This window comes from Anser brachyrhynchus, assembly GCF_964034855.1.
Source record: "Anser brachyrhynchus genome assembly, chromosome: 5".
In the NCBI taxonomy this organism is placed as follows: domain Eukaryota; kingdom Metazoa; phylum Chordata; class Aves; order Anseriformes; family Anatidae; genus Anser; species Anser brachyrhynchus.
Window position 1 is genome coordinate 42,617,964 of NC_137699.1, and position 25,389 is coordinate 42,643,352.

Sequence of the window (25,389 nt, forward strand, 5' to 3'; positions counted from 1 at the left end):
TCTGAGTAGTGGCAATTTAGTGAATTTTGCCCTTTATTTCTTGATAATACATTCGCTCTTTGCCATGCTGTGATGGCACCCCATAATAAGAAGCCTGTATTTTTTTCTTTGATCAAGGATGAAGAGCCCAAGTGGGGAGGCTGTTAGTGAAGGTCCTTAGTGTAATATCGGTGGTGATTATTAGTTTAAGGGCTTTTGCTTACTTTTTCTTTTTTTGCATGTTCAGATGGAGGAAATCAATGGGCTACAAGTAAAACACAGCATATACTGTTATCAGCTGTGTTGTTGTAGTTGTGTGGAAATGACTCACTCTTTTGGATTTGCAGGAGCAAGACTGTTGGGTTCCAGGTCTACTGAGTGTGGAACCTCAGCCATTGATACTATTTTTTTTATTTAAACTTCAAAGCAGTCAGTCCTCTAGTTGAGGCTTATTATGGCCTCTTTATCCTTCATCCACTACAGAGCAGCAGAAGCAGCTTGTAATAAAAACAAACAGCTATTACATTATTCTGCTCATGATTCAGTATACTGAGAATGGGAGCAAACCGTCATATTTCTAGGTTTTCTTGCAGTTGTTCTAGAAATTTGGGTTACTGTTTGGTTGAGCTGTGGATCTGCAAATCCTTCCCGATAATTATAGCCTGTCCCATTTTGAAGCAGTGTTTGTATTGAGAAAATGAGAATGGATTCCAGCCTATCTTAGCCAAGTAGCTTCTTGTTCTAATAGGCTGATTTACCATGTTGGGTATATGTGGAGGTTCATGGTACCACTGGTATTGGTGGTGACCTATATTCTCTTCTTTAACTGAGCTTTTCAACCTTGAAAATTGTCAAGCTTTCAGAGACTTGTTGATTTTTCAATAGGAACTCTGACTAAGGGAACCGCTTAGTGGACTGGTAGCTTGGAATTCTAAATGTGGGAATCATCAGGGCAAGGATGCTAATGCTATCAAGAACCTGTATTTCAAAAGAATTTGGAGGGGGCAGAACTTGCAGGAACTCAATCAATAACACCCTCGTATAAGTAATGATATATATGAGGAGTTTGCCGTGAAATCACTTGTTCTAACTTGTTTTTTTTAATCTCCTTTTCCTATTTTCTTCCTCTGTTCCCCTTTTCCTGCAATTTTATATTCCAGCGACTTTATCTGTGCACACGGATGCTGCAGAGTCAGACCTACCAGCAACAACATCCCTGAGATCCCAGAACTCTGAGTGGACAGGGAAAATACCAGCAGCTGAGAAAGCCACTATTGCTCCCTCCACTAACTTTTTTAAAATGCCGCCAGAGAAGAGCCCCGGATACAGCTAAAAGAAACCATTGCAACTGTAAAAGCTTGCAGGATTTTGGAAGTGTTTGACTCTGGTGTATGTCTTCATCAAACATCTTGTTTGGCAGTAGTGATATCTTCAGTACTGGCACGTGATGTGTGCCATCATCCAGATAGATCTGCGTGCCCCACATATCTAAACGATGTTTGTGAATCTGTGTTTAAAAAAAGGTAATCAGTGTTGGGACTGCAGTGACTTTTTAAACTGTTCTTGCTATTGCTGTATTTATTATGCATTCATCTCCTTCCCTGATGCCAGCTCCTATGTGCTGGGTTGTATACAGAATCTTTTGGATTTTCAGATCTTGATCTATATTCACCCATGGACATGTTGCTTATTTGCTGCATTTGGCATTTTCTGTGTGAAAGTACCCCCTGCCACTCAAAGAGGCAAAAGTCCTTCCCCTGCTTTCTCCAAGGCCATTGAAGATTTCTTGACTGGGGAATTAGGGGAGGGAATGCTAACAAGATGAAACATGGAACCTGAATTCTGTAGTAGCAGAATGTTTTTAGGCAATGTGTGAATGAACTCAAACCATGTTGCTTCTAGTGAAGCAAATACAGTGCTTGTCCATTCAGAAATTGCCCCAGGCTCACTGACAGCACGATCCATTTCCTTCTTCCTTGTTCTGAATGTCTTTCGTCTTGCTTTGTGTATTGCATGTTCTTTCCTAAATCTCCTACTGGATAAGGATTTGGAAGAACCACTTGGACATAAATGTGCAAGCTGGTGTCATGGAAAGGAACCTGGGCCCTCGAATATCCTTCAAGTATGGTAGAGGTTATACCAAACTTCTGTTTCTCAGTGTTTAACTTCAAAAGAGACTGTCTGCATTTCCCAGGACATTTTCCATCAAAGTTACCATGTAACTGAACAACAACAACAACAAAAAACATTTAAAGTGTCACTTGTGTTCAAAGCCTTCTTGGTGCTGATCAGACCACTTCTGTCTAATGTTCTCCCTCCCTTCAAAAAAGTATTGTCTGCTCTATCTGTTGGAGGTGTCTCCACCTGCTGTTGATTGTATTTTACTCTGCAGCATACACAGAAGAGATTCTGTTCTCTTTGTAATGCTTTCACTTGGTCCTCTGTTACCTTCTCTCTTGCAAAATATACGGATAGTGATTTCTCCCCTCTTTTTCATCTATTCTTGATCGCATTACACGTACTTTTATTGAGTTACTCTGCCTGGAGTTTATTTTGGGCTAAATTTTTAGGATATATACCTGTATAGCATGTGTCAAAGGGCCAGTGGCCTCAGGGGTTCCCAAGTCCTTTAAAAATAGGACATATTTGTATGCACACAATTACTTTTGCTTTTCTCTCTGGGTGGAGCTTCCAGACAGGACAACTGAAGCTCGTAAAATTCATTTTGAATGTGGAGGTGCAGTTAGCACTGTTTTTACTGGTTTTTGCAGTGTTTTTAGTGGTTTTACAGTGTTTGCCTCTCCCTTATAAATCAAATAGCTGAGGGACAGATTTGATTTCAAAGCTATAAGGCAGTGTTTTATATTTAATTATGTATTAATATTCTAAATGGTCATAACATATTCAAAACAAAAAATTGAACGGCTCAGTCTAAATCATGATTGACAAATACAGTTATATTACAGACACAACGGCCTGTGTCTGATCCCCTAATACCTACTTATTCTTGGGGAGAGATCCAAATTGGATTTGTATTTTGCAGCCCAAGCAAACTGTCAGATCTGCCCATGCAAATCCCCCTCAAAATATTATTTCTTTTTAGTGGTACATTTTAGAACTATTTAGAACAGGGAAAGCCTTTTTACCTTGCCAAAGGTGTACAGAGGTCAGTTTGGCTTATGGGACAAGCAGTGAAGGCTTTGTGGAATGAGGAGTGTTCCTGTTTTAAAGTAGCCCTTGGATTGTCTTATTTTGTACTTGGAGCACTTGGCTCAGTGATGCTTGAGAGGTAGTGGACAAAGTCTCAACACTTGGAGGGCCTGTGATCTAGAATTTATAAAGAGGAAGGAAACCTGAAAAGTAGTCAATTATCTATCTTGTACTTGTGAGCACAGTGAAGGCAATGGTGGTCGCATTCTGCTGACAGCTGGCAAATAAATTTTTGGTTTAGAGTTTTGTAACCCAACTTGCAGAGAGTGGTCCCCTGAAAGAGCATTTGTGCAATTCAGTGTTTATCTCATGAAGGCTCTTCCACAACCGCTCTTGGTTTGAGTCTATTTAACAGACTCATTCCAGTTACCAAGCATTTAGTTGAAATTTTAAAATCTGATCTTCTATGTTGCCCTTTCTTAGAACAATTCTGGTACAGCAAGATATATTCTAAGTATTCGTCAGAGCAATACTGTTCCTTTTGTGGTGGCAGGACAGTTTAAAACCTTTACAAGAGGTGTTAGGGAATCGACAGCCTTCATCTCCTTCTTGGGAGGAAGGACACCAGACTTCACATGATTTTTCTCTGGGGGCAGTGAAAGATAAATTATCATCAGATTTTCCTATTGAGGTCAGTAGCACTGTTCATCTGAGTAAGCCGTAAGGTTGTAAGCTTCCTAGGAGGTCCTCCTTGCCTTTAAAGGTTGAATGTACCTGTTGTGCTACTGAAGAGTAACTATAGCAGGCCTTGTCTTGATTAATCATGCTTCCGGCTATGGCAGCTTCCTGGAAGTGCTTGGAGACTTAAATTTGTAGCTTCCCTGTCTTTCCTATTTCTATGTTGGAATCCATTTGTAGGTCAGTCAGGCTCTCAACCAAATTTGATTCTCCTGACTGGCAGACAAGCTATATGAATCACATGTCATGTTTCATCTTGTTCCTCCAGGGTGTTTATCTAAATTCATCTTCATACTTCAGTAGCTTCGTTCAGTTTTGAATATTTGCAGCATTCTTAAATGAATGAACTAGGTACGTTGCTTCATCTCTTTTCCTCCAAGGCAGGTTCCTTAAACCTGTCCCAGGTACAAGAATCTGCATCTACCTTGGTTGGAATTTAGGAGGATTCTGTCTGCTCAGTCTGTCAAGGTCCCTTTGGGTGGTATCACCACCCTCTATCGTATCAGCAGCTCCCCCTGTATACAGCATTTTTTCCTGTTCTCCATGAGGGTATGCTCTGTTCTGTTCTCCACATCATTATGAAGATGCTGAACAGCATCGATCCCAGTATTGTCTTCTGAGGCATGCTTCTCATAACTTGCCGCCATGTACACTTCAAACCACTGTTCATTATTCTTTGAGCCTGACAGTTCAGCCAGTGTCTTGCTGACCTTTCTTACTGAGCTGCGTCCAGTCCATAGCTCCCCAACTTGGCTGTGAGGATGCTTTAAGAGACTGCAACAAGAGGCTTGCTAAGGTCCACGTAAGCAGCATCTACTGCCTTCCGCTCATTCACAGAGCTTGTCATTTCATCCTAGAAGGCAGTCAGATTAATAGGTATGATTTTCCCTCGTTAAATATGGCTGCCTCTTGCTAGTCACCTTCTTGTCCTTTGGATACTTGGAAATGGCTTCCAGAACTTGCTCCAGAAACTTACGAGGGACTGAGGTAAGGTTCACTCGTCTGTCATTCCCCAGGTGGTCCTCAATGCCTTTTTAGAAAGAGGCACGATATACTGCCCTTTTGCCCTGTCACATCATGCGATTTCCGCAGGTTTTCAAAGATTATGGAGACCAGCTCATAATGACATTCTTATGCAAAAAGAATTTTGCGTATGTGTGGCAAGAAGGTGCACATCTAGTGGAAGAGAAAGAGCTGGGAGGAACACATTTAAGTAGTTGTTCTTTGCATGTTTCCAGTAGTTCCAATGAGCTCTAGTGAGGCTTAAGTTCCAGTTTAGTAGGTACTGGAGAGGTGCAAATTAAAAGAATGGATTTACAATTTTAAGATAAGGTGCAGTAAAGAGTGAAGAAGGCAGCAAAACAGTAGTTGGAGAGAAACTCAGAGGCTGGGAGTAGTGCTACCGAATGATAGATTAGCTTCATGATTGTGCTGTGCAGAGGTGTGTCTTGCTAGCATTCCTGAATAATGACATTGAGATGGTTAGTGCTGTCCTTCAAATTGCAGAAGCTCATGCTGTTACTTTGTGGATCTTGTGGACAGCTGCTCAGTGGGCAGAGGATGAGAAGGGAAATAGGTGGAAGGGCAACAATGAGAGTGGTTTTGTGTCATTTTTTTTTTTAACACTGTAATCCCCCTCTGCACTGAAGAAAGAACATGCTGCAGAAACCAGTGTATGTGCCTGGAAACTGAAAAGAAATTAGGTAAAGTGGATAAGAACTTTGTTGTCTTCAGGAACAGTTTGTTAACCAGAAAAATTTCAGTGAAACAAAAGCGAAGGCTGCTACCAGTCATTTGTTCAGAAAATGCACTTCAGTAGGAGTATTGGTTATAGTAGTAATACTATTTTAGGAGAATATCAAAGGAGGGCAAAATTCTGCTCTCACTGTGATACTGCTTTCTGTTCCAGTTTGTGTTTGCATTGGAGACATCCTGCTTTTGTACCTTAAAATGCAGTAAAGTTTCTTAGAGTATAAAACATAAGGGGCTACTTGCTTTACAGAAGGCAAGACAAGATTCTTAGGCCATTAATTTTTACTCAGTACAAGGACAGAACTTGGCATAGAGAGAGAATGTAGCCTCTTAACTATACCAAAGCATCTCATTGTTTAAGGAAGTAAACTGACTCACAGGCATGTGAGACTGAACTGTCACCAGTTCCTGGAGCCCTCTATCAGGTAACATACAGACTTGTGTTGTGGAGACATAGGGAACCCTCAATGTACATCACAATTTTAATGCAGGTAAAATTCCTTCCCAAGTGCAGACCTGGCTGTTAGTGTGACTTCAGTGTGTTGAGAAGAGTGTGCCAACTGGCATACCCAGAAAGAGAATTCTTGCACCAACTCAAAGAATTGGTAGAAGTAGAAAATGGACCGGAACAGCTTCTTTTATATCAAAGAAAGGTGCAAAATATATATATCTGCAGAAGATAATTGGAAAAAGTATTGCTGACCCCTGCATGTGTGACCCAGTGTATTCATTGTCTTAAAGCAGAGCTGTCAGTATTATGAGGATGATCAGGGTTTTGCAAAGCTGTCCTCTTTTCCTTGTAACCTCTGAAGGAATGGGATGAACAGCATAAGGAAGGCTGCACTGGGTCAGGCTGAAGGTTTGTCTACCTTGGCTTGTATTCTGTCTCACAGTGGCCAGGTTTGGATGTCTAGGGGGTACCTGAGAACAAAGGAATTAGATAGTGAGACCTCCCTTTTACATTCTCTTAGCCACAGTGCCAAGTAACAAAAAAGACTTAAACTTTCTTCAAGGCTGGAGAAAGCTTTTGTGAACCTTTTAGCAATGGTATCCTGCAACTGGATTTAATTATATTTTTAGAATGATAAGTAATCTGACTTCAGAAGCTTCAAGTAAGGAGTAACTTATCTTCCTTGGTAGTCATTTTTATTATTAATTGCCTTCCCTATAAGGAAATTGCATCTTCTCTTGGAATAGTTCTTTTCCTAGATATCATCATCCTGACACTGTTTCTTGCTATGCTTTTTTTCCAGCAAGCTTGAGAAGTCCTATTCTTCCTTTACAACTAGGCTTCTTTGCCTTGTATAACTAGCTATACACAGTCAACGAGTACTTGTAATCCATTAACACATGTAAGTCATTATTCATAAGCTTCAAACTATAAAACTTGTCATTCAGCCTTTTAATTCCATTCCTGCATGAAAGTACCCAGTATTCCACATTCATCTGCATTCAGTTCTAGTGTCTGCACACAGTATTCTTTACAGAAGCAGGAAAACTTGCTTGCCTGTTGCTATTCAGCCTTCATATATTCATATAACCAAACATCATGTTAATCCTTGCTGCTCAAACACTGCCGTAGCACTACCATAACGCTGGTATGGAGGCAGCAGACTCAATCTAAAGTTCTTATAGCTGCTTTTCTATGCACAGACTCCTAGAAATAAGAATAATCTTTTTTATTATTATTATTATTCTGAAATGCGCCATGTTTCTTTAGCTGTATTACAGTGCAATTTTGGACTAACAGATTTTATAATTCAGAATACTTAAGAGCTTAGTCTCTTTGGTTTTATCAGAAGAGGATCAGAGATGGCTTGCCTGTGTAGTAGAAAGTCCCCTATGGAAGTGGAAATACCAGGAAATAAAGCATTTCACATCTTGAGCAGATGGGCGTAAAAATAAGCTGGAAGACAAAGTCAAATGAATTCAAGGTAGAAACAGGGTGTGAGGTTTGAACAGTGAGGACAAATTAACCATGGAACAAAGCACTGTGGAAACTGTAGGTTCTTTGTATCTTCAGGCTTTGGTTTGAAGACAGCAGCAGCTTCCTGGAAAGAGTGTTATAGCCAAATATAAACCACTGAGATAAATACAGAGGCATCTAAAAGTCAATGAATGGTCAATTTTATAGGATTTTCCAGTCAATTTTACTGTCTCCATGAAACAAGAGTTGCTTCTGGTTTAGAATGTTGGAGAAGAAGTCTGGCTTTTTTTCTACATTGTAAAGATCTGTTGAAAAATGGGAAGTCTTTTGGCAAACAGAGAGAAAAACCATGATGGTGAAAGTTCTGTGGTGTTACCAAAAATTGTCTTGAAATTTGCATGGGAAGGTGCAAAGGTGAGAAAAATTTACCTCTGCCATCTGAAATGATGCATCTTTTCTGCGTGCTTGTTGATTTCTGAGTAGTACAATGACATACAATTGTGCAATCCTGAGACACATGATCACACAGTGGAAGATGCTCCTTGGTGAGGACTTCCTCGTTCTTGCTGTACTGGCTGCTGATTCAGGGTGGCATTCACCATGTTCATGCTTAGCTTCAGCGACTGTCTCAGTTCTTTCATTCAGCTGTGTGAACATTGCACTGGAATTGGAGACAAGTGAGGAAGAGCATTGGTGGGCTTATTACCCTGATAGGATAGTTGCCAAAAAAAAAAAAGCAATATCTTTCTTACCTACTCTAGCAATATGGCTGCCTCTTTTCTGTGGCATAAAAAGAAGATGCTTCTCAATAGGAGTGTCTCTGTGGTGGCCTTTAGCTTTCACTATCACACCAAAAGAGCAAGATGGGAGGTTTCTCCCTGTGGAAGAGTTGTGCTGCACTCATCTGAGAGGAGATGCTGTGACTGGAGGAAGCGCTTTTCTGGTAGTCTATGCTCTAACATTAGGGAGCAGTGACCTTGTGGAGTGCAGCTTTAAAATGCATCATGCTATCTTTGTTCTAAAATAAATGTGAAATATAGTGAAGGAATAGTGTCACATTCGAATTGTTGCTTAGATCTTTAAGGTCCCTTCCAACCTAACCCATTTTATGAATCAAACCCCAAGTCCTGGACGTAGTGTTAATGTCTCATGCCAGCATCTCTTGTTGTCCAGCATGGTGTGTGAGTGCCATGAGCTGAGACTGGTCTGGCCTGACTTGAGCCCCTAGGCACTGCTGAAGCCTTCAAGTTTTCTTTCAAGTCTGGTGACACCAGACAGTTATCCAAAGCCATCAGTTTCACTCTAGCTTCCTTCGGTCCCAGACAGCTTACCTAGAGAGAGTTCACAAACAGGTCTACTGCTCAAAACCTTTAAAGAGCCACATTGTACATGTCACAAATGTTGTAAGTGGTCATAAGATTTAACTGTTTAATAGACTCTGGATTCTTAGGACTCTGTTTTGGGGGTAACATGTAAATAAGATTCTTGCTTGTATTATTTTGTCTTAAACATGTATTCTCTGAACAAGGGTCTTTCAGAATCTCTGTTCTGATTATAAAAACTGGAAATAAATCAATTTATGAAAGAATTGTTGTATCTGATACAAAGCAAACAGTTGAAAGTGGGAAAAGAGAAGGTACAGTGACATCCAAGTAAATTTACAGAACTTCAATGTCCATAATTTGCATGCTTCCTTGACAGTTTTCTTAAATATAAGCTGTTAGCTGAGGGTCTGTAGGAAGCTACTATGCTTTTTTCCTTTGAATTGCAAACTCAAGTCAAGGATTTGAGGTAACTCACTTATGTCCTTTTTTTTTTTTTGCAATGATTTTGTTTCCCAGTTTGTCATGATGTCATCTCTAGGCAATTGTGATGCTCCCTGTTTGGAGTTTGAAAAGATTCCAGAGTTTCTTAAGTAGTCTCTCACTTCCAAGTCACCACTTCAGATCTACCCAGTCCCAAAAAGGGTTTCATTTAAATGAGTACGTCAGTTCCAATTGATATTTTAATGGATATCCATTCATTTTGCCAACACTAACATCCTTTTAAGATTGATTAGCCTCACTCTTTTTCTTTTTTTTTTTTTAAACTATGGTAGCAGTGGCTTCAAAGATCAAATGAGCAGTGGACTTTGAATTTTCTCTTGCATGTATTTTTGTCCCCAAATTGATAGCTATACGTACTTGTGGAAGTAGGGCTCCTTCTACATTAACTGTTCCCATGAATATATTGTGAAAAATTAGAACCCAAGCTGATTGAATGCTTTTAAACAAAGATCAAGATCTTTTGGAAACTGCTTCAAGTTGTCAATATTATGTGTGTCTTTTTTATTTGTTTTGTTTTCCAATTTTTAAAAATGGTATTTTTTTCTCTCTAATCTGCAAGCCACACCTCTGGGAACTGGGAAGTGTTTCTGGTCAAATGTGCTGATTTTTGTTGGGAGGAAGGTGAGAAGAGCTCTTAAGAACAGATTGTCTTACAGGATGTGCCCCAATTTGACAAATATGGTGAGCTGTGGGTAACAGTCAAAAAGAGTCAGATGTATTCCACCTACCCACATTTTTTCTTTGTAATGAAGCATTTCATTTGATAATTGGGATGTCTTTTTTTTTTTTAAGCTGATTTTTTTTTTTCCACATACCCTTAGTTTTACATGCAAGTTTGAAGAGTGGATGGTAACTTCAGTAGGCGGGCTGGCTGTGGGGTCCCATCCAAGTGGTGGTTTTTATCTTCTACTGGTGTTTTTCAGACCATGTTTGTTTTATAATTTTCCAGCTCAGAGAATCACCTGAAACTACAAATAAATACAGGTAGACTTACTATGTGCTCATGGAGGATTTCACACAGCTAAATAAATGGTAGTTCAAATCTGGGAGTATAAAATTTGTTCTCTACCAAAGTCAACTAATTTTTCAGTAACAGCAGTTACTTAATTTTTTAATGAAAAGTTGTATAAAGTAGTATATAGAGTTTCAAAAGGCTAAGGGACATTCATTTCATTCAGTACTATTGGAGAGTAACAGGGACATATCTAAAGATGAGAACAAGAGCAGACTTAGGCATACTTTAGTCAGGAGGTGCTGCCATTAGGAAGATGAAACACATGGATTTTGCAGAACACCTTTAAAATTGCAATGTATTGGAAGAGCTCTACTTGGAGAACTCTCCCTGAAAGGTTCACCAACCTTGCCTTAGGAGTCTTCCTCATCCTGCTTCACCACATACTTTGCAAATGTGTGGATTTCCCCCTCATTCCCCCTTTCCCTGGGGAAACACACATTGCTGTTTTGAGAAAGCCAGAGGTGAAGATGCTCTTGATGCCGGGCGTTGTGTGGTGAGTGAAAGAAATCCTGTGATTTCTTTCTTGTCTGTCCAGTGTCACCACAAAAGTTGCCTGTAGAAATCAGCAGCAAGGTGAGCTTTCATGTGCTTTTTCTCCCTTGCTGGTCCTCTTGGATTCCCGTGGGATGATGCAGGGCTGTCATGGCCATGCAGTCAACCAGCTCAGGGACTGCCATGGGGCTACCCTGGGGCTGGTGGCATTTCCCATCCTCCTGACCACATCACTGGGGATGCTGCATGACTGCAAGACACACGCTTCCTGGGTTTCCATTCATTTAGACATTTAAGCAAAGCGCATTATTTAACAAAAGAAAGAAAGAAAAAGTGGAAATCTCATGCTTCCATGATGAACCAGGCTCCAATTCCATCGATCCTTGTTAGTCTCTTCGGGGTGCCTCCTGCTTGTAGTAGCTTAAAATGTTAATGGGTTTATTTATGTGCTAGGAATTTGGGTACGATTGTCACCCTTATTTTATAGATGAATGCAGAATGACTGAAACAAAAAATAGGGATTCTCTCTGATTTTGGGGGGGCCCAAGATGAGGTACCAAGGAATGGGCAATTTGGAATGGCTTACTTTGTAACCTTTTGTAGATTCAAATCAATTTCCTACGGCAGCTGTGAGTGCTCAGAGCTTCTGGAAATCCAGCCACAACGTACCAACAAGGTGAGGATCACTGTGCTCCTCGTTGGAGTCTCTCTCTTGCTTCTCAGGCATCAGAGAGGTGGCAGGCAGGCATCTCTCCAGGGCTGGTGGTCAATTGTTTTCATCACAAGAACTTTGTTTTGACAGTTTCAGTCTTTGTTCTTTCTGTCTTTAGCGGCAGATAGTCAGACCCAATCTCCTTCAGTTCTCAGACTTCTCAGACCTCGCCTCCCTAGAGGTGTGCATTCTGTGCTCTGTATGAGGCTGGAGTTCATAGAAAATAAACTGTGTGCTCGTTTGATTTGATGTTATGGCAATGCATATGTGCAGAGGGATGAATTAGGATGGCAGTTCATTTCTTCACTTTTGAGTATTTGTATCTGTAACCAGATATGTGTACATACATATATAAAATTATGCATACATAAATGTGTGTGTGTATATATATACATATATTTATTATACATATATAAAATTTATTTTTAAGCTAGGGATTTTTGGTATGTATTCACTTTGTGTTGGAGCTTTCTTACAGGATATAATAGCTTCCCAAAATATGTTTTCTCTCTGTAAATATCTATGATTCCTAGTTTTGAAATGAATTGGAAAGGAAAGGACAGCCCAAGTGCGTGGTTTCATAGAAGATCTACTTTGAAATAGGTTGTCCACTATGACTTGAAGAAGAGCAATAGGTAGGTGAAAACTTGGTCTTGAGCAGTTGCACTGCATATACTTTTACCTGAACACCACAGGACAATATGACTGTTGACATGTCTTGCACTGACACTTCAAGTGTTGCCTTCTGATTCTCATCCCCAAACTCTAAAGCAATGACTATACAGTGCAAAAAACAGCTGTTTTTTAACAAATGGTAGGCTGCCTGTCAGTGCCCAGTTTAGTAGAGAGTTAAAATATGGGAAGTCTTTGTTCATATTTCTGCCATAAGGTCAGAGACCATCTTTGGAACCACAATCAATTATCTGACTGAGCTGTATCAGAAAACGAAGGGGAAAAGTATTAAGAAAAGCAGCATTAACTTTTGCCTCTCCTGCGTTTTGTTCTGTTCTCTACTTTGATTCTCAGGTTTAAGTCTTGTAGAGAAATTAATAACTTTTTCATTTTTTCCCCTTTTCTTTAAAAACAAGCAAACAAAAACCCCTCCTGCAAGTTTTTGTAGGATTCTTAAAGGGGTCTTACAAAAAAGATGGGGAAGGACTCTATGCTTGGGTAGATAATGACAAGACAAGGGGGAATGGTCTTAAACTAAAAGAGGATTTAGATTAGACACTATGAGGAAATTCTTCACTGTAAGGGTGGTGAGGCACTGGAACAGGTTGCTGAGAGAAGCTGTGGATGCCCCATTCCTGGAGGAGTTCAAGGCCAGGCTGGATGGGGCCTTGGCCAACCTGATCCAGTGGGTGGAATCCCTGCCCATGGCAGGGGGATTGGAGTTAGATGATCTTCATAGTCCCTTCCAACCCAAGCCATTCTATGATTCTTGTTTCAGATGTGGTTCACAGGCTCTGTTCACAGATGAACACCCAATTCCTGATGTAAGCAGATGCCTTTAACCTGAAAAATCAGACATGTCTCAATTTCCTTGAATTTCCACAAATACCACCTTGAGATGGGACAGGTAGCTGCGCTTGTGGTATCCTGATTCATGCAATAAAGCATTGTGGACCACATCATCCCTTGCTCACACACTGCACCTTTACACCTGTGCTAAATGGGTACTTTCTGAGCAAAGTGCATGTTTTGCTCTTCAGAGGCATAAGAGATGACACGTAGTGTTGCTGTACACCTTATGCTCTCTCCGCTACTCCTTGTGTGTAAAGAGATGACTGTGCACTGCCGTGTGACTCAGATGCAGCTCTGCTGAAACCCACAAATTGATTTTGGGTAAGCTACATCACACCTGTATGTATACTTAAACGTAACTGTGGTACTTGTTCATGGGAAGGACTCAAATTCTTGTCACAAAAAGCTGGGAACTGAAAACACCATACCTGGTGTATTCAGAATGTGAGTTCTCTGTCATTCTGCAAGCACCTTGAGTGTTTGCAGTATGGATGAGTACAACTTCTACTGCTTGTCACTGAACTGCTGCTGGTAATTGGAAATTGGAATACAGTGTTCCCTGGAGAGCTTGTCTGTCATGGAGCTCAAGAGGTTAATATGTAGTTATGTGATGATACTATAATTTTATATGCATCTGCAGATATGGGTAATAGACATTAAAGTGGGCATTTACATCCTTATTATGGGTCAGTACTTGATGTCATAATAAAAAAGTCACATCAGAAAAGTATGGGATAAAAATCTGATTATGCCCCTTTTGGAGTGTAAATGGCTTTAAAATTCAAATTGTCACCTGATGGGAGGATCAGGAAAGAGTCAGAACAAGGGCAAAGGGGTGAAGCTGTGAGACACAAGGGGCAGGATAAGGAAGAAAAAGAGAGGCCGGACTAGGCCTTTGCTTGTGCAGTTTATATCCATATGAATACTATATCCTATTACTTAGGTTTAATGAGATGACATGAAGAGCCTAAGCTTGAATGAAAGGTGGACTTTGCAATGTGGTGTGAAGGTCAGTAGACCCCAGATCTTCTGTCTTTCCACAGAGTGCAAATCTGGTCAGCGCTGGTGAGCCTGAAATCTCATGTGGGTTAATGCAGGGTGTTCGTTTGAAAAACATCATCAAAACTAGTAAAAGAGTTCCTAAGGCAAGGCAAAAGCTGAAACTCTCTCTTGGTGCTGTCCTCAATAACTCCACCAGTAACTATGCAACTACTGGCCCAGAGCCTGAGGAGAGGGATGGATACTGAGGGGGACTGAGAGAGAGAAGAGGTTAAAATCAACCTAGAAGAGCAGTGAGGACTACAGCAGTGTGTAGCATGTGTAGGACTGAATATGCAGGTGGATAGATTGGGATGGTGAGTTCAGCTGCAGTGCACTCAGAGGGTTTCCAACATCTTGAATGTCTGTGGGAGCTGAAACCCTACAGCATACAGAAACTTGGAAGGGTGCTGACCTTCCATTTTGCTGCTACTTTCTTATTCTGCAAAGTCTTCGCAGTTGGCTGTACTTTTAGGGACATTATATTCTTCATTGAAAATACAGGGTGCAAATGCCATGGGGTGAGGTAAGCAGTTCATCGCATCTGAACAGGGAAGCCGCCTCCTTCCATTTCCACCCCATCGTCTTCCTGTGCCTGGCAGTGATATCCTTGAACTCCTTGGACGCCTCTGAGTTGCATTAACCCCCTACCAGGAGACTAACTAAAAGGGAACAAAAATTCAAACAACAAGACCAACAAAAACAAAAACTTGTTTTCTCCTGGTTTAATCAGTTGATCTGGCTCAACTGATGTGTGTGAGGAGTGCCAGAGGCAATACAAGGCATGAGGGCAGGACTGGGGCTTGGAAGGTGGGCGGGCTCTGGGGGAAAGGCCTGGGAAAGAAGAGTGTGAAGGAGGGAGACTCACCCAACTGGCAGCACTAAGCTTCTAACTTTGGTGCAGTCACTCACAGACTTGTGCCCACTACCCCGTGTTCTCAAGGGATTCAGCAGCTCATGGCAACTCCACACAGCCTAAGGCTGCAAGAGGTGCTTTGTGGGGGCTGTAAAGTCACATGGAACTGCCTCGCCAGGAACTGTGCTCCTCTTCGGGTGTTCCGTATGGGTTTTTGCACCATAAAAAGGTAAGATGGGACATTTCCTGTGAGACAACTGCATATGCTGCCTAAAAAAGGGATTATGGCTGAAGGGGGATTGTCTGTTTTAGAGAATCCAAAGTGGCCTTGAGGTGGATCGCTTCCTGAGGGGTGATTTGTTTATCTGCATGGAGTAGTGGGCGATGGGACAAAACGATGAAAACCTCTTGGCATCTCTCTGATCTAAGAAGGCGTGTGATGAGAACAGCCTTTCTGGTGAACAAGAATGTTACTAAAGAAGCGTACTGTCCTCTGCAGCCGCTTTCAGTAGAGGCTCTGAGATGTTGCGGCCTACAAACAGCGTGCTCCGCAGTGTCCTGGGAGGGGTTGTACAGCAATCTTCTCAAGAAAACCAGAGGGTCAGGAAAGTTAGAACTTCACAAGTACTGCAGAGTGAATCTGCAGCAGGCCCCAAAAGCTTTTGAAGTTGCCTAAGGGCCTTGTATTTCTGTGTCCTTGCGCTGGTGGGACACGAGGAAGGCTCCAAGGGGCTGTCCAGTGGATCGGTCAGACACCGAGCAGGCTGGTGGCAGCTGCTGAGCAGGGTCTATTCAGCAACGAGCAGGTCCTGGATTGTGGTCATGTCGCTTGGCTCAGATGGCTTCTGGCTGCCGAGAGAACAGGGATGGAGAACTCCATCCCCCTGTTTGCAATTAGTGTTCGTTATTAAATGCCGACGGTGTGTTCCCTCTTCTCATGTATCTGGTCTTTGTTTGTGCGCTGGGTGTTGGCGCAGGCTCCTGTGCTGTAATGTCTTGCATTAGCTGCTGTTGAAAGAAGTCCAAGGAGCAGTGTGAGCAGCTTTGAGGAGGACAGGAGGGTGGCTTGGCACAGAAGAGCAGGAGCAATTCTGAGGGAAGAACGAAAATGATTTTATTTAAGTGGGAGGCTGGCAAGGAGCAAACAGCAATGTGTCCATGCACATCTCTGGTCTCAAATGTGATGCCAAACTGTTTGATGGGAATAAGGAGCCAGCTAGAGGGTGTAATCAGAGGTGAGCTAGCCATGGAAATGGTTTGGAGGATTCTTTTAGCAGAGATGGTATCTTTGGGTGGATAGGTGGTCTTCAAGGTAGGAAGTGTGGGACCTAGAGGAGGAGACTACAGTTGCTGGAGATGATCATGGGGTAGAGAGACATACATCAATGATAAGAGAACTCAATCTGTATGTGGAGGAGGAGGAGATAAAAAGCAAAGAGAAGAATGGAAAAACATGAACATAACCTCTAGATCCCTTGCTGGTTTGGGTAATAGTATAGTAGGTGTGAAGGACAAGAGAATGACTTCTGTCCCTCCCGTGGGGGAGAGAAGATTGATTCCATTGAGCAGGGGTTGTGTACACAGCACCTAGAAGGTCTGAAGGGCAACATCTGGGCTAAATACTAAGGCACGTGCAATGGCTGCAATGCTGCAGCAGTGTGTGGGACGCTGAGCAGTTGGCCCTTTTGGAAGTCAGGTCTTCCCCTTGTCTGTAGAGAGAACTTGAAGTATGGATCAGGAGATGGTGCGCCAGGATGCGTGCAGTTTGGTTGTGAGAAGGCAGCATCTTGAGAGCAATTTGCCACCTGCAGCCCATCTGCTCAGAATGGCTGTGAGGATCTGAAGTAAAAATAAAGGGAGTCAATTGTTCTTTCTCAAAGGCCTGGATACCACCTCTGCAGCTTCTCTTCCTCACCTGTCCTTTCTTCAATAAAGAAGTGAAATATTAACTGGGAATAATTAATGCAGCTTCCTGGAGTGTTGCTTGAGTAAAGGACTTGGTATGTTCCTTGATGCAGTGGGAGTGGACAGGGAAGGGTGTCACGAGGCCAGGTTTGTCTCTGTTGGATGCTCTCAGTCACTGTTCGCCTGTGGCCTGACCGGTCACAGGCTGCCTGTGCCTGTCCAAGCCACATTCCCAGGACACAAGTGGCTTCAGGGGTTCAGGGGCTGCACCAGCTAGGGCTTTGATGTTCTCTGGTCTCCAGGAGAAGAGTGGGATGAGCAGGATTCTCAGGTATTTGTTCATCGCTGGGGTCTGCTGTGTGTGACTGCCTCTCTGTGCGTTGCCATTTCATCCTGTCAATAATCTGGTGGAGCTTCTGCAAGCATTTCTCCAGGAATCTTTAACAGCACAAATGGCTGCTGCTAGTTATTTTAGGTATTTTGGATACGTAGCTCTGGTAATCCAGAGCTTGCTTGTTGGAGCAAATTGAGGTCATCACCACCAGAAAGATGCTCTGCTCCGGTCACTGCTCATCTAGCCCACTGGGAGTGAGCATCTTTATCTTTTCCCATCTCTTGCTTAGTCTTTCCTGGTCTTCCCATCCCTCCGATGTTGCTGTGACACTGCTCCTCTCCTACAGCCCACGTTCAGGTGTGGCTGCTTAAAAGCAATCACTGTCAACATTTGTCATTAATCTGTTTCCATTTTTATTTATAAAAGAAAGAGAGAGAGAGAGAACGGAACAGCAGCAGTAGCAGGGCAATTGCAGATGAATAATGAAAGGATTCATCATAGCCATACCAGGATATATATATTTTTTGCAGCCAAGCGAGACGGATTCCCATCACAGCTCGGGGACTCGTTCCACACAACCACTCATCTTTCATGCTGGGGGGAAGGGAAAGGTGGAGACAGTATCATTATGGATGTAACGGGGCTCTGAAGTGACTGGTCAAGGTTGCTGCTTCAGTCACAAGGAAGCTGCTTACAGGAATTTTCTCTCCACCATGTATTGCTGCCTGGTGAGGCGGCTGCCTCCTACAGCAGGCTGCCACTTGAGAAAGGGAGGGAGGCTTAAGGCTGGTTGACGGGGAAGCTTGCTAAGTGCTCACTAAAAAAGGACAAGATGGCCAGTGAGGAAATAACAGGAGTGAGAAACTTGTCTCTGAATGAGGGACACGCTGATCATTCTTTTGCACCTTTGTGTCTCTTGAGCCCTCCCTCACGTTCACAGTCATATCAACAACCAGCTTTCAGCTTGCCCTGTCCCCCAGCTTTACAAATCCATCCCTGGTGAGCACAGACAGTTTTTCTTCTTGTCCACTTTTAGTAAATGGGGTGGAGGAAAGCTAGTCACATGGACAATGCTGAAATACTCGGAATCCTGAGGGCGAGAAGAGGAATAACTACCTTTTAAAATAAGGAAGGGGAAAAAAAAGGCCCCGAACAGGCCTGGTTTATTTAGATGTGCATTCAAATCCCAGAAGATCTTTGTATCCTCCTGCCTGCTATATTCCCAGGGCAGCCAGGCCATGCTCATCCTCTGAGGGTGCTGCTGATGCTTCAGCACGGGTTGAGCTCTGCACCCCTGGGTGCACCCAGCTGTGGTGCTGGTGTCCCTCAGCAGTGCAAGAGGGACCCCGGCGCCCCAGCCCCTGTGTGCTCGTGGGGAGGTGGTCCAGGGCAATGCTGTTGTCATCCAAGGCAGGGGTGGGCTGTGCTGAGTAATTGTCAGGGATGCAAATGCAGTTACCCTGTCTGCTCCTAGATTTTTGGAAAGAACCTGAGATTTGACCGTATATCTTTGTCTAGGGAAGGCCTAAAGCAGGCTGGTTCACTGGGCAGAATGTTCTCATTTTCACATGCTGCAATGACCTGTTTTGCTGGTTAGCATTTCCACTTCAGTTGTGAGAGCACATCAGCCCAAAAAAAGGTACAAAAGAGCTTATCCCAAAGGATTGTGTATTTGTCAGGCCTCTTGGCGTCCTGGAGTGCTTCATGCACCTCTGGCAAGGCAGCAGCATGAGGGCATTCCTGCATTAAATCCTTCCTCCTGTTAATTGAAGAATAAGTGTCACTGGAGGTGATCCAGTTGGATGGAAGGGTGCAGTAAAACGCCACAGCTCAAGTGATCTTTAACAGGGGAAGACAAGCCGATACATTCCTTTGTTGGGTCCTTAGGGCTGTCACGTTGACAAAGGGAAAAAGAGCTCTGATCTTTTCTATTCCAGACCCTTCTTTTAGTTCTCTCTTCTTTCCTGTATAAAATCCCAGCCTTGCCAGCAGTAGAGGGATCAGGGTAGAGGGATATGTTTCTTAAGCTGTCCCTCCATTTCCCTCTTGTGCTCAGGGGACGCAACACAATATTCAGAAGCTTAGGCTTGGTTCATGTTTTCTACCATTCCCCTTCCAACATAAATCTCCCTTTGGGAAACTATTTGGTCCATTTCCTCATATCCTGGCACAGTATTATGACAGATCATTATGAATTGGTTTTTATTCAGTTTGGCTACACTAAATGGTCTGGAGTCCTGAAGGCCTGAAGAGAAATGACTACCATTTAAAAAGAAAAAAAGAAAAAAAAAGAAAAAAAAAAGGAAAAAGCCCCAAGCACGCCTGGTCAATTAAGATGTGCATTCACATGCAAAAAGATCTTCATATTTTCCTATCTGCCATATCCATTTAGACATCCTACTAGATATAAATTCCCATCCTGATAAGGATCCTTGGTCACTCAGCTCTGAGACAGGTTTTCTGTTGAATAGGGAAACCATCATATGGGCAGTACCATAGAAAGGTGCTTGCTTATTCCAAAAAAGAAAGGTTGCTTCAACCATGATAGGTCTCATCCTTGAACAACATTAGTTGATTTGTACAGTGTGTGATTAATAGCTTCTTACCTGTCTTCTGGAGGATCTTGCTTTTATGTGCTCATAGAATCAGGTCATTAAAAGAGGTTTTACATCTGTCGAGGCAAGGTGTTGTTAATACTAATGGTTAACTCCTGGTCTTGCTTGCATGTAGCCATGTGTTTGGTCATTGGAGAAAAAAAAATTAAAAAAAAATCAGATTACTTGCAGCTGTACTGTACGTGTACATAACAGGGTTGAATGCACAGGTGAGAAGACTTGGGCAGTTCTGAAAATGCTGTGCACTTTCTTTTATTTGTGGTGTTATGGATTCTAAATAGAAAGCTAGCTTTGTCACAGCCTGGGAGATTACCTCGCTTCTTACTTGTTCTTTCTATGTAGATATAAATTGATGTGTAATAAATATATAGTATCATGTCTGTGGAGCATAAAGTTCCCTTCTGACTCCAAACACCTTAGCAGTTGGTTTAAGAGGTCTCTTCCCTTCTTTGTCAGGGATGTCAAGTCACCTTTGTCTTGGTGATACTTTGACTGAATTCTATTGTTTCAAGTGATGGTTTTTCGTGACTCCACGTAAGTGACAAGTTTGGGGTCTTCATTATTTGGCCTCCATGTCCGTTCTGTCTAGCCCCATTCTCTTCCTCCCAAATGCTCCCAGCCAAACCAGGAGTTACTCAGAGTATTTTTCTGTGATTTTATAGATGTGGCTGTTTGTGCTATGTTCCATTGTAGGTCATGGTTTCTGGGCCCTGCCATGTACCCCCACACTAGTAAAGGCTGTAGAACCACTCTACAAATTAAATATTAAAGAGGAAGACCAGTTTGCTATCACAGGGTATCACTGAGATATTTCATGTTTAAATAATAAAGCTAAATTTTCTTTAGCCTTGAACAGTCTTTAAAATAGTGCAAGCAAGAAAATCACAGTTCTTGCTGAAGGCTGGTAATGCAGCATACAGACTTTTACTGGAGCTGTCTCCTTCCAGCCATGTAAGCTCTTCGCAGTTGGAAATATTTAACACCCTATTAGTTTCTGATGTGTTCTTTAATATATTGGCGATCTCAGTGTTCTCAAAGGGGCCTCAAATTATGAGGATATAACCAGGTGCAGGTTTGCATAACCTGTTTTGAAGTGCTTCACTCTATCTGATGTGTACTTGGGTTATTTTGAAGTTTTCATGGTGAGCGTGCAGAGAAATCTGCATAGTGTCCAGTGAGTGGTGGCTGAAGAGCTTTAAACTCCTTCACCAAGGATAATGTGAAGATCAGTCACTGGGTGGCCTCCTGGAAAAGTTGTGCTTATATTTGGGAGGTGTAAGGAGTGTTCTTTTAGCAAAGCAATCCATCGACAAAGGTGATACCCTGAGCGATCGCTGTAGCCTGGAAGGCCATTGTAAACTCCCTTTCTATAGTACTGTAGTCCCTAGAAGGTTCTGTTCAATACTGAAGTCTAGCTGACCCTGATGCTTTACAGACCTTGAATAGGAGCATTTATTGTCCAGAGATTGTACTGTCCAAGCAGGGACAAGGTGTAGGCCACAGTTAATAAAAGAGAGGATGACAATTGATCTGTGACGACATCAGTGTGAAATAAAAATGCAAAAAAAGAGAGATTAGTGAATTCTTGACAGGTTCTTAGTTTTCAGAACCTGAGCCAGGGCATCCCAAGATACCAGCTAAGGCACACTGAAAGGCAACAGGAAAGATGGGTGTCTGAAGGCATGTATAGGCAAGAAGAGGAACCAAGATATTAAGTAGATGTGTTTGGAATAGAGATCTCTTTGGGGAGCACAGCCCACATTTTGAAGATGTTATCAGGGAAATATGATTTGGATTGAAAGCTGACTGAAGTTTTGCTCTTTATATCACCTTACTTCGTTATCCACTGTGTGGATTTTTTTCATCCCAAAAGCCAGACTGCTGCAATGACCGCATGCGTGCATCTAGTTCTCTGTGTGCCGTAGCAAAGCAGTGGGAGCCAGCTGGAGGGCGGTGTCTGCCTGTCCCCAAGCTTCCTCCCTTTTGCTCTTTGCTCCTGTGAAAGAGGCATAATAGGAGACCCACGCTCAGTATAGATGCACTTATGAATTGAGGCCTCAGCTGGGGAGATGCTTTGCTGGTGACAGTGGCATGGTGGTAAGTCGTGTCCTGCTTTCTGCAGTCCCCATGCTTCGTGCTCTCAAGCTGTGCTTTCAGTGGGAGGATCCATTTCTCTAACAGCAATCTAGGAGGCCAAACTATTACCTCTGGGAATAGTACTTCCTGGGCTAACGCTACCAAGTGGAGGCGGTTCCCCAGTGTCTTTTCTGGATGGCTCAGCCCCCCTGGGCTGCTTGCCCAGGGTTTCTCTCTGCTGACTCCTTCCCATGTCTGATGGGATGAGTGCAAACAAGATATTCCCTTGCTGATTCCTGCAGCAATTAGAAGAATTGGTGAGTTTTAATGATTTCAGTCAGTTTGTACTGTACAGTTTTGGTTAAGGGACTGAAGGCAGTGGTGACGTCAGGGGCATGGAGCTGTTTAATCTTAATTTTCATAGGTCTAAAATGTTGCAAAATGATGATGGAGTTGGTTCAGCTGATATTGACTGAATAGCCATGGTGGCCAGCAGGCTCAGCAAAGCCAGGGCAGGGACTCTGGGTTCTATCTGAGGAAGCATTTGGACTCGAGGAGCCTCTTAGGGACTGCAGGTTGGGTGCATGGGCCAGGTCCTCCACAAAGTCACTGTCCTATGGTTTGTGCAAGAGCTTATGTCCCAGGTGCAGAACCAGCTATTGCAGTCATTACAAAACAAAAAACAAAACAACAACAAAAAAACACAACTCTTTATAATACATTCAACCTGAATACATAACATCAAAGCAATATTAGTACCCTAATTTGCAAGGTTGGAGGAGAGGCCAAAATGCAGTTAGTTGCCCCCAGTTCCTGTTAAAGGAAGTTACCCATCATTACCCCTTCCCTCTTGTCAGTTGCTGGGGTATCGAGGATGATTCAGTGGCGGGGTTCTGGATGTCTCATCAGAAACCAAGGCACAGTTGTGATAGTGAGACTGGAATCACCTGAGGACAAGACAAAGACCTGTTCAAAGGTGCCTGTGCTGTATCCCTTTCAAGGATAGGTAGAGTTAAAACCAACCCTTTGTATTCGGAATTGTTATGGGGTCCTGAATTTGCCCTGAAATTTCAGGGAACAAAGGTTTCTCCTACAGACTCAGCTGAGTCTTACCGGATAGCCCAGCTCTCAGAAATAAGGCCGGTCTTGTGCTGGTCTGTGCCCAGAACCAGGGGCTGTAATGGGTATGAGTTACCTGTCAGTCCCTGTATTTACACGTGCCCCTTAGGAGAATGGTGAGGGGAGGAGGAGAGCTGGGCTGCCTAGTTGACCTTGCATCTGTTTTTTTCCCGTTGTTTTTTGTTGTTGTTTTGTTTTTATTCTCTTTGCACGTGCTTCTAATTGATCTTGAAAAGCAGGGGCAGTTAAAGAAGACGTTAAGGTGAAATGAAGCCGTAACTGTGCCTGGAGACTTTTATTAAGTGTGGCAAAGTCCTCCGAGCTGCGTAGAAATTGTTTATTGATTTCGGTATGGCTGGGTGCTCCGGAGTAATCGCCCGCAGAACCGCTCGAGAGGGAGCAGAAAGGGGAGTGCTTCGCCAGGTCCCTGCTGCCTCCTGCCTCTGGCTGCGCTGGAGGTCTCCTCTTTAACCTGTAAATGAGCAGCCACAGCTGGTTGACTCTCATCGTGGCTGGCTCCTGCAGCCCAGCGCTGGGCTCTGCCCTCCTGCATGAGAAACACCCAGTGAAGGGATGTCTGCGGGAGGAGGTGACTTCGGAGCGTGCATCACATAGGTGAGCGTGGCACAGCTGGGACTTCAGCTGCTCTTTGGTTCTTCCACCTGCTGGCTGCTGCATGCGGGATCCTGCGACGGTCAGTGATCTCAGGGCCTGCTTAGCCATGGGACACAGCAGTTTTGCGTACTAACAGGTGTTTCTTGTTGGTGTCTAGGAGAGGTTTTGGCTAGTATCCCCTGCCGTCTCTGCCAAAACTGCAGGATGCTGAGGAAGGGTGAAATGGCTGCACCTCCTGTGCCTCTCTGCAAGTCCAGGAGAACATCAGCCCCTTCTGATATTTCTTGTGCTTGTTGTGACAGCAGTAAGGTGGCTGATGTCTGGATCATCAGACACAGAGCCCAGCTTTTATTGCTGTAATTCAGTAAACTACCTCATACAAAGGCTTTTCACGTTGCATCTGGGCAGTTTTACACCATCGTCCTGTCGGAGGTGGGGTTTCTGCATGTTCACTTCCCAAGGAGGTGCTGCACACCATCCTGGCCACACTACTTCTTCTACACAAGGCCAATTAGTTTTTGTTGTTGTTTCTTGACCAGAGTGCTATGACTAAAGCATGCTCCTAAAATGCAGTGGCCCCTCAGCTCCAAGGAGGAAATGGAAAGGGAAGGAATTTTATCGGGATTTTATCGGATAAGCAAGGGAATTCTCTGAGACTCATTGCAGTTCTTGATACCCTTTCCTCCACAGGCAAGGTGCTGGTAATAGGACTGTTAATAAGATGGAGGTTTTATTTTCTCTCTCTCTCTCCATCAGAGTGGTTATTTCTACCACCTGGTAGCACAGGTTGCTTTAATCTCCTTCCTTCTGCAGAAGACCTCAGAGGCCTTCTGTAGTGTGCTCGTTAGATGAACTATATTCAAATGTGTATTTGTGTGGAGGGAAAAAGAGGACTTGTCCACTTGTTAGGGCTCCCTTAGAACCTGCTGAGCTTTAGTAAGAATATCAGCAACTCTGGTGTTAGAAGATGAAATAAACTGGGCTACTTTCTTACTCGTCTGTGTATAGGAGTGGAATTATGAAGCCAGAGTAAAGGTAAGATCCTCTTTTGTATCATTGGGAAAAATTTTCAGGAGGCCATGTAGATGCTCTAAAGATCTGTTTTCTGCTTTGAACGAACATTATGTTTCTTTAATGAAAAAGCTGGGGAAATGTGTATTAGTTTAAAATTTAATTTCCTACAGGCCATAATTTTAATGGAAGGTAAAATATCTCTAAAGTGTTGGCAATTTAACTCCTGTGTAAAGTGTTTTGAAATGGGATAAAATAATATAAATAAAAATTTGCATCTACCTGGGGAGTTCTCTGACAAAAATGATACATGAACATAAGTATTAGGAACAGCAGTAACACCTTCAACTCTGATCTTTTTGTTCCTTTTACCCCTGTAATAAAGCTCAAAAATGTAACTTACTGTGGAATAAGGACAATGAATTATGCTGATGCTGGTCTGTGTACTTTGGCTAGGAGGTGTGAATGCTGTAATAGAAGCTGCACCAGCCTGCGCTGGTACTTCAGAGCATACACTGTGTATGTACATCACGTAAACTTTTGTAATGCTTAGTTGCTTGAATGAACTAAGAAGACTGATTTATTCTCTCTTAAAAAAAAAAAAAAGTTTTCTAGTTAAAGCTGCAAAACCTTCTCTCATGGCATGAGTTCCCCAAGTGCAAGTTCTTGCTGGTGATGGCTGTTGCTTTACTACTCCTGTTGCTT

The 25,389-nt window shown here is 42.9% G+C and overlaps 2 protein-coding genes and 1 long non-coding RNA gene across 20 annotated transcripts in view; 2 read left to right on the forward strand and 1 right to left on the reverse strand.

The window, feature by feature from the left end:
- The window catches only part of GPATCH2L (G-patch domain containing 2 like), a 39,623-nt gene extending 30,492 nt beyond the window's left edge, over positions 1-9,131 (forward strand). For all 11 annotated transcript variants that reach the window (XM_080595621.1, XM_080595622.1, XM_080595620.1 and 8 more), the window contains one exon: positions 1,140-9,131. In XM_080595621.1, the coding sequence (XP_080451747.1) occupies positions 1,140-1,312 (173 nt within the window). In that variant the 3' untranslated portion in view covers positions 1,313-9,131. The remainder of the gene's footprint in view (positions 1-1,139) is intronic.
- A 930-nt stretch (positions 9,132-10,061) lies between these two features.
- Positions 10,062-23,672, reverse strand: LOC308196529. 2 transcript variants are annotated; one of them, XR_013952265.1, is made up of 2 exons: positions 23,135-23,672; positions 10,062-22,886 (listed from the first exon to the last, which is right to left on the reverse strand). It is a non-coding gene; the product is annotated as an uncharacterized lncRNA (long non-coding RNA). The 2 variants fall into 2 exon arrangements; XR_013952266.1 differs by having other exon boundaries at positions 23,053-23,672.
- A 118-nt stretch (positions 23,673-23,790) lies between these two features.
- Positions 23,791-25,389, forward strand: part of ESRRB (estrogen related receptor beta) — a 157,042-nt gene continuing 155,443 nt past the window's right edge. For 4 of the 7 annotated variants that reach the window (XM_080595625.1, XM_080595630.1, XM_080595629.1 and 1 more), the window contains exon 1: positions 23,795-24,708. The gene's annotated coding sequence lies outside the window, so the exon portion shown is untranslated. Of the gene's footprint in view, positions 24,709-25,389 lie in introns of all 7 variants that reach the window. The other 3 variants (XM_080595627.1, XM_080595626.1, XM_080595632.1) reach the window with 2 other exon arrangements.